The sequence below is a fragment of the Bos taurus genome, chromosome X (assembly GCF_002263795.3).
Source record: "Bos taurus isolate L1 Dominette 01449 registration number 42190680 breed Hereford chromosome X, ARS-UCD2.0, whole genome shotgun sequence".
In the NCBI taxonomy this organism is placed as follows: domain Eukaryota; kingdom Metazoa; phylum Chordata; class Mammalia; order Artiodactyla; family Bovidae; genus Bos; species Bos taurus.
This window is the reverse complement of record NC_037357.1, coordinates 79268430-79277141: the sequence shown is the minus strand read 5'-3', so window position 1 is coordinate 79277141 and position 8712 is coordinate 79268430. Positions and strand designations below refer to the sequence as shown.

Below are 8712 nucleotides of genomic sequence, written 5' to 3'. Positions count from 1 at the left end.
GGTCACGTGATCCACGAATCGCCTTCTGATTGGAGGAAGATCCGTCGCTCTTCCCCAAGGTACTGAGACAGCGCCCGCGCAGATTAGCAGAGGGGGGAGGGGCCAAACAGTCTCTTCGACCAACGGTTTTTCACAGATCCAGCCTCCTGATCGCGTATTGTCCAATCAAAAGCCCTTAGTAACGTAGTGTTACCAATTCTCCTTTTCTCATAGGACGGGCGGTCTTTCCGGTTCCTTATTCGGCTTCCGGTGGGAGCTTATCGTAGCCAGGAACTCAGTGAATTACTTCTGGGCGAATGGTTTTTATTTCCGGGCTATGGGACAAGACAGTGCCGTTTAGCCTCCTGTAGCCGCTGAGGCAGCGCTGCCGCCGCCGCCATCATGTCAGACACGGATAGCGATGAAGATTCCGCTGGAGGCGGCCCATTTTCTTTAGCTGGTTTCCTTTTCGGCAACATCAATGGAGCCGGGCAGTTGGAGGGAGAAAGCGTCTTGGACGATGTGAGGGGGTGGGCGTGGGCATAGAGCTAGAGGGTATATCGGCTGAGGAAAAGGTGGCGTGAGCAGAGTTTAGGATGCTTGGAGAGTTGAGAGTGCTTAGGAAACTAGAAGAGAGGAAGATGTGGCCCTCCCTTAGTGAGAGGGCGCACTTAACGTACGCGAAGAGAGAAGCGGTTGCCTTGCTAGTAGGTTGTGTAGTAACAATCTACTAGCAAGAGAGTGAGGGGGCTCAGTTCTGGGCGAGGGTGGGGACAAGAGGTGAACGGTAAGCCAAGTGGCGCTGAGATGGGTGGCTTTGGCGGAAAAATAGCCTAAGCTACTGAGATTACTTTCAAATCGTTGCTATGAGAACCTTGGAGATTCTTGAAACTGTCTGCATTTTTGACATCACTGACTGGAGATGGCTCTAATTAGCTAGAGCGAGAGGGCAGACCGGCACCAAATCCTGTGGTTCGGGCCCCAGTTCTTAAAACAGCCAGTGTTAAGACCATCCATTGCAGGCCTCTTCTGGTCCCAGTGCACACTTGCTTACATAGTTTTTCCACCATTCACTGACATTCATGAAATTGTTTCCTGTGCCCAGTCGACTCTTAAACCTATCTTCATTTAAAGTTCATTTTCTCAAGGAGAAAATACTGACCAGTATTCCTCCTTCGCTGCAACACACAGTAAAGATAACAATAAAGTTCTTGATTTGTTTTCTCTAGTCGGAATTACCTGTTTTCTTAGACTTTATTCACTGATATGCTATTTAATTTAGTCTTGGTGGTGGTTCCTTGAATAATTTTTCCTTACGTTACTTTAAAGGATGGTGATGAAATTGAATATGATGTGTTATATCTGATCAATGTGGACGTCGAAGATGTACTTCACAGTTCTCAAATGTGATGCTTCTTTTAGCATGCTGTGGAGTCATTTATATGGGTTTAAACTTTGTTGTGGATCTGGAAGTAAACCTTGTGGTGTGGGAAACTTAGGTTTAGTTATTGTTTTTGACTCTGGTTTTGACTCCCTTTTTCAGGAGTGTAAGAAGCACTTGGCAGGCTTGGGGGCTTTGGGGCTGGGCAGCCTGATAACTGAACTCACAGCAAATGAAGAACTGACTGGTACTGATGCTGCCCTGGTAAATGATGAAGGTGAAGTCTGGGTCATGGGGAGTATGGTGGGGGAGGAAGCTAGCCACTTACTGTACATGTACTTTTCAGTGGGAATTATCTAAGGGAGTGAGAGTTCCTGGCACTTTATTTAGATCTACCCCCCCACTTTTATTTATAGGATGGGTCAGGAGTACAGAAGATGCTGTTGACTATTCAGACATCAACGAGGTAGCAGAAGATGAAAGCCGAAGATACCAGCAGACAATGGGGAGCTTGCAGCCTCTTTGCCATGCAGGTGATTCGTCAGTGCCATCAATAAGAGCATTCTAGTACTTTTTTTTCTTTTTTTTCAAAAAAGATTTATTTATTTATTATTTTTTGTCTGTGCTGCATCTTCGTTGCTGCATACTTTCTTTGGTTGTGGTCAGCAGTGGCTACTCTTAGTTATGGTGCACCAGCTTCTCATTGTGGTGGCTTCTCCTGTTGGCTACTCTTAGTTATGGTGCACCAGCTTCTCATTGTGGTGGCTTCTCCTGTTGCAGAACACAGGCTCTAGTCACAGGCTTCAGTAGTTGTGGTGCATGGGCTCAATAATTGTGGCTCACGGGCTCTAGAGCAAGGGCTCAGTAGTTGTGGCACACAGGCTTAGTTGCTCTGAGGCATATGGAATCTTCCCAGACCAGGGATTCAACTTGAGTCCCCTGGGTTGGCAGATGGATTCTTAACCACTGGACTACCAGGGAAGCCCCTAGTACATTTTCTTGCTGTGTAGTTCAGTTTGTTTTTATCCAAGCTTTCTGTCATTGTACCTGCTTTTTATGTCTTTGCTTCTCTCCCTTTGTCAGCTCAGTTCCAAGTAGCTGCTATCCTTTTTTGTGTTCTGGGGCAGCATTTTTATACTTAGGCTTTTATTCCTTATACTGGTTAGTCCCAAATTCTTGGTGAATGCCAAATAAGAATGATAATGCTTTCCTCCTTATCATCTGGTATTTGAGTTCCTGTGGGGTTCACAGTACTAATTTAGATGCTATTTGAACTCAGTCTTTGCCCTCAAGGAATTCAAGAAAAATTAAGTATCCAGTTCATATATAAATGAGCACATGTATTTATTGGTTCAGCTTCTGTTGATCACTCACTACCTGTATGTTAACACAGTGCACTTAATGCATGCTCACAACATTGGTTTTCCTTCCTGGTATAAGGTGCTACATTATAGAATCAGAATGTTAGAGCTCGAAGGGGTTTTAGTGATTATTTATTCTTAACCTCATCATAGATAGACTTGAACTTCAGAGAACTTTAATAAAATGTGAAACTTTATTAAAAGTTCTATAATTAGCTAGTGGCAGGCCTTGACTAATTAAACATTTCAGTTTATTAAACATTGAGCACCCATTATATACTATAAACTGAAATAGTATTGTACAAAGATAATAAAATCCATTTTCTGATTTTTGAGGAGCTCCATTCTGGTCATAGTTCATTCTTTCCACTGCCCTATACCATCTTGGGACTTTTGTATGAAGTTGTTCATTGTTTATTCATTATCCATTTCTTTGAATTAGATTTCAGCTTGTGGAGAAATGTAAGTAAAACCTTGGTAAATAGCTGAACTTAAGTTTCTTCAGAGTCAGTTAATGGATTTGAGTGCTTCTTTTTTTAATATATTTATTTTTATTTACTTATTTGACTGCCAGATCTTAGTTGCAGCACTTGAGATCTTCAGTCTTTGTTGAAGCATGCAAGATTTTTAGTTGATATTTAGTTGCAGCACGTAGGATCTAGTTCCCTAACCAGGGATCAAACCTGGGCCCCCTAAATTGGGAGCACAGAGTCTTTGCCACCGGACCACCAGGGAAGTCCCTGGGTGCTTCTTATATAAAGAGATAAACTACACTGTATACACAAGAAGTAACTTAGAAAAACAGAAAATACAAGCTTTACTTTCAGGGATATTATTATCATTTGGAAAAGGCAAAATAAACGAATGCTAAACAAATCTCACAATTTGTATGGAGACATTAAAGACCCTGAATAGCTAAAGGAATCTTGAAAAAGAAAAAGGGAGCTGGAGAAATCAGACTCCCTGACTTCAGACTATATACTACAGAGCTACAGTCATCAATATAGTATGGTACCAGCACAAAAATAAAAATATAGATCAATGGATCAGGACAGAAAATCCAGAAATAAGTCCATGCACCATAGAATCCACCTTTCAATGCAGGGAAGTGGGTTCAAGCCCTGGTCAGGGAACTAAGATCCCACATGCCACAGAGCAACTAAGCCTATGCACCACAACTAAGACCTGATACAGCTAAAAATAAATAAATAAAATAAATACCAAAAAAAAAAAAAAAAGAAAGAAAATCTGCTGGCCAATTACCTTCATACTACTTATTTCTATCTCCAAACCTTTACGAAGCCATGTTACCAAACCAAAATGTCATGCTGCTCCTGCTGCTCCTCTCTGTCAAACCTTATCTTTCAAAATTCACCTCCATGAAGCCTCTAGAATGCCTTATACCTACTTCTAATTATTCCAAAGAAACACCCTTGTAAATCAAGCTGTGTGAAGGGGCCAATGCCAGGGAAGGAGGAAGCTAAGGGCATCGATGAAGGTACCCTCAGAAGACAAGATAACTTGGAAATGAGCTTCCAGAGCACCAACACTATCAAATATAGCATCCTCCTTTTCCAGGAAGTCAATTCATACAATCCAATTTAGAACCCCGTATCTAGCTTCTTCCTTACTATCCCTAGCCATGACAACAAATCCAAATCTGAAAATTATAACATTCCCTGAAAATCAGAGCTGAAGTCAGGCAGGTTGATTCCTCCAGTTCCATTCTTCTTTCTCAAGATTGCTTTGGCTATTCGAGTTTTTTTGTATTTCCATTCAAATTGTGAAATTATTTGATCTAGTTCTGTGAAAAATACCAATGGTAGCTTGATAGGGATTGCATTGAATCTATAGATTGCTTTGGGTAGTATACTCATTTTCACTATATTGAATCTTCTGGTCTAGGAAGGCAGGTTTCTTAACCACCGTACCACCAGGGAAGTCGCCCATGGAGCAGTTAGACAGCACCTTTATGTACACATTACTTGGAGTTTCATGCTGTAATAATCCCTCAATTTTCTTGTCTGCTTATGTGTGTTAATATTTACCTCATTAATAAGACTTTGGTGGGAATTTAAGTTCATTATCACATGGTATGAAATCACCTACATAGAACAGTGTCATGGTAGGAGCTCCTTAAATGTTGCTTGTCTTCCCTTCCTAAATGAAAATGAAAATGGATACTTGTTGCTTTGGGATTTTGATTAGGAAAAGGGTAGAGGGGGACTTCCCTGGTGGTTCAGCAATGAAGAATCCACCTGCCAATTCAGGGAACATGGGTTTGATCCCCAGTCAGGGAACTAAGATCCCACATGCCTTGGGGCAAGTAAGCCCACATGCCACAGCTATTGAAGCCGTCTTTCTCTGGGGCCTGCATGCCTAGAGCCTGCTTCAGGATGAGAAAAGCTACCACAGTGATAAGCCCGTGTGCTGCAACTAGAGAAGGCCCACACAAAGCATCACGCTCAGTGCAGCCGAAAATAATAAAGGAAAAGGTTAAAGAGGCCAACTAACTGAGAGACTGTTTTTGTGAGCTAGATGTAAAGTTACCAAAAGTTACCAAGGTCTGGAGTAGGGTGACAGTTGTGGAAAATGATAGGCAGGGTCAGACTTTAGAGTTCCTGATAAAACATCAGTAGGACTTGGTAAGTGAGAAAGTGTGTTGGAAAGACACTGTTGTTAAACTAGGCTTAAATTCTGACTTTGTCACTTAAAATTATATGACCCTAAGGAAGTCACTTAACTTCTGTAGCTCAGAATAATTTCTGCTTTGTAGCGTTACTGGGAGGATTATAGATAACTAAAAATACCTGGCACATAATACCTGGAGCTCAATGAATAGAAGTTGCCTAATGACTGCTATTAATGATTTATTGGAAAAGATGTGTTGGGTGTAAGAGATTGATGAAGGAGACAGGAGGCTAAAATCATAAGCTGGGAAAATGAGGATGGAGGTGGTATTGATAGTAACAAAAGGGAATTTAAAAGAGTTGAAGGATATTTCAGTGTGATAGTGAAGTATAATTGTTGAATAGCTGAATGGAAAACCTCTTTAGGCAGCAGAACATGCAGTACAATTGTAGAGGGGCTAAGTCAGGGCAAGACATAGAGGTTTGGATTTAGTCTAGATAAAGACGATTCTTGAGAAAGGGAATGAAGAATTCAGTGGTTGAAGGTTAGTGGAAGGAATAACAGGCTACAGAAGTCAGACAGAAAAAGTGTCAAAGACTTGGAAGGTGAGAAGAAAGTCCAGTTTTAAACTGACAGAGAAAGAAGATTGTTAAATTTAATTATGAGGTTGAGCAGGTTGAAAAGAAACAGTGTTTGACCAGGAGAAAGAGCAGAGGTTTTATTAATAAACAGTTCTTGGGGGCTCCCTAAATTCCTGTATGAGATATACATAGTGTTACAGCATTTGGCGATACATTGTCATCTCTTTCTGAAGGCAGAAGCTGTACCTCTTGTGTGTTCTCAAGGAATCTGCATAGTTCTTCATATGATGCTTTAAAATATTGAGTGACAAAGGAGCTCAAGGTTGTTGTGTGTCATTCTGGATATTGAACTCACTTTCTTGGTTTTATTAGATTATGATGAGGATGACTATGATGCTGATTGTGAAGACATTGATTGCAAGTTGATGCCTCCTCCACCTCCACCTCCAGGACCAGTGAAAAAGGATAAGGACCAGGATGCAATTGCTGGTGGTAAGTAGAGACTTACTTACTTTTATCTAAGGAGCAAGTTCTATTTCTGGTCCAGATTTTTGGCATGCTCATAGGGGGCTATTCAGATTAAGCCGCTAGGAAATGATACAACTTCTATAAGCAATTCATACAATTTTAAAATTTCAGTGTTAAAGGTAAAATTTAAAACATTTGACAACAGTATTTTAACATGGGCTCAAGAAAAAGTAGTTTAGGTTGATGTGGTTCTCAAATCTGACTGCCCATCATAGGCACCTCAAGTCTTCAAAAAATTGCAGGTTTCTGGCTCTCACTCCTGGAGAATCTATCTGATCCAGAAGATCTGGGGTAGAGCCCAGGGATTTCACAGAATTTCCTCAAGTAATTTCTGATGCAACTGATCTGTACTGGTATTTGGAAACTACCTGTCTAGATGATTCTCTTTAAAAAAATGATTAAATGAGAAGGTACCTAGAATGGGTATAAATCATTTACAGCCAGCTGTCAGATTCAGAGATTTCAAAGTCAGGGACTTATCTCACCTATTCCTATGTCTGCAACTGTGGTAAGTCATCCTGTTCTAGGCTAGAAGGTTGGGGAAGAGCAGTGTCTTTGATCTCTAGTGTTTTGAGGCTTATGTCAACCTACATGTCTCCTAGTAGAGTTTTAAGCCCTTTCCTTTTTAGTCTGCAGGCTAAATAGCATTTGGTAACTTTGTGTCTTAGATCTTGTTTTATGCTAAATAATTTCATGGTTACCCTGTGGGCTTAAATGTTTCCAGTTTATGGGTTCCTGAATCGGGCATGAAAAGGCCTGATTGGTATAAAAGTGTTATGTAATTTTTCTATTGGTCACATTTCTTTAACCTAATATAGAAAGTAGTAAATGTAGTAATAGTGTTTGTTTTCTCTCATCACAACCCCAGGGTACCAGGTACAAGGTGAGTTGTGGATGGTGGGAGATAATGCATTGGAATGAGTTTTCCGGGTTGCATACCTAGTAATCTGGGTGCTTAGAACTGTATCCCCTGCCACTGAGCCATGCTTAAGCCTAGAGTGGGTGTTGGCTGAATTTGAGGAAATATGCTCACAGTTACATGCCAAAGGGGTTTCTCTTCCTTGTTGCAGTGTCTGAAGATGGAGAAGGCATCATCTTGCCCTCCATCATTGCCCCTTCCTCTTTGGCCTCAGAGAAAGTGGACTTCAGTAGTTCCTCTGACTCAGAATCTGAGATGGGACCTCAGGAAGCAGCACAGACAGAATCTGAGGATGGAAAGCTGACCCTACCATTGGCTGGGATTATGCAGCACGATGCCACCAAGCTGTTGCCGAGTGTCACGGAACTTTTCCCAGAATTTCGTCCTGGGAAGGTACTTTTGGTGGAGAATGCCTGCATTCCAAACCACTGCCCTCTTGTAAATACTGAGTTTTGTTGAGATATTGAATATAGAATGAGCAGAAAGTAAAGGTTTCCTTATTCAGTGATATTGTATTGGGTCTTTTTTTAAGTTTTATGCCTTGATCATATTAATACATGTGATTTATATAGTTCTCATTAGGAATTGTCCTTTCCCTCTTAAAAGAACTAGTCCAAATTATTAAGGAATACTTTACTTTCTTGGTTGGTGTTGTAAATCTGAGTTCGGCATTTCTTGATCCCTCCCTCACAGTTGAGTAGACTTCTCAAAGGAGTTCTAGCTCAGAGCTACTGTCGTCTTATCTGACATTGGGTCTCTTACATAGAAACATGTTTTGTGTTCTAGGTGTTACGCTTCCTACGTCTTTTTGGACCAGGAAAGAATGTCCCATCTGTTTGGCGCAGTGCTCGGAGAAAGAGGAAGAAGAAACACCGTGAACTGATACAGGAAGAGCAGATCCAGGAGACGGAGTGCTCAGTAGAATCAGAAGTCAACCAGAAATCTTTGTGGAACTATGACTATGCCCCACCACCACCTCCAGAGCAGTGTCTCTCTGATGATGAAGTAGGCAAAATAGAGATCTGGAATTAAGACCCAGGAGGGCAACAAATGAGTTCTTCCTAGCTTAGGTCTAAATTGAAAGTAACACCTTAGTGTCCTGTGCCTATTATCATTAAGTAGTCATGATTTCAGTCCCAGTAGCTATCCCTTCCCTGTTGTAATAGAGAAGTATTTTGGGCAGGCAGATGGTGATATACTGGTGAATAGGAAAGTTGAATGATAGGCAGAGTGTGACATGATACACCTCCATTGTTTGCATTTTAACCTCAGTCCTTATGGATTCTCTAAGTTCCCCCTCCTGCCCATTAACTCCCTATAGCCTTAGGGCAT

The 8712-nt window shown here is 41.3% G+C and overlaps 1 protein-coding gene across 15 annotated transcripts in view; it reads left to right on the top strand.

Annotated features, from left to right (window-relative positions):
• The first annotated feature begins 327 nt into the window (after positions 1–327).
• The window catches only part of TAF1 (TATA-box binding protein associated factor 1), a 114078-nt gene continuing 105693 nt past the window's right edge, over positions 328–8712 (top strand). For 13 of the 15 annotated variants that reach the window (XR_009493557.1, XR_009493556.1, XR_009493559.1 and 10 more), the window contains exons 1-6: positions 328–501; positions 1523–1637; positions 1777–1893; positions 6306–6425; positions 7532–7773; positions 8167–8385. Coding sequence is in view for 11 of the 15 variants with exons in the window: in XM_005228048.5 (XP_005228105.1) it covers positions 382–501; positions 1523–1637; positions 1777–1893; positions 6306–6425; positions 7532–7773; positions 8167–8385 (933 nt within the window). In the remaining 4 variants the exon portion in view is untranslated. The remainder of the gene's footprint in view (positions 502–1522; positions 1638–1776; positions 1894–6305; positions 6426–7531; positions 7774–8166; positions 8386–8712) is intronic. The other 2 variants (XM_059883731.1, XM_005228046.5) reach the window with 1 other exon arrangement.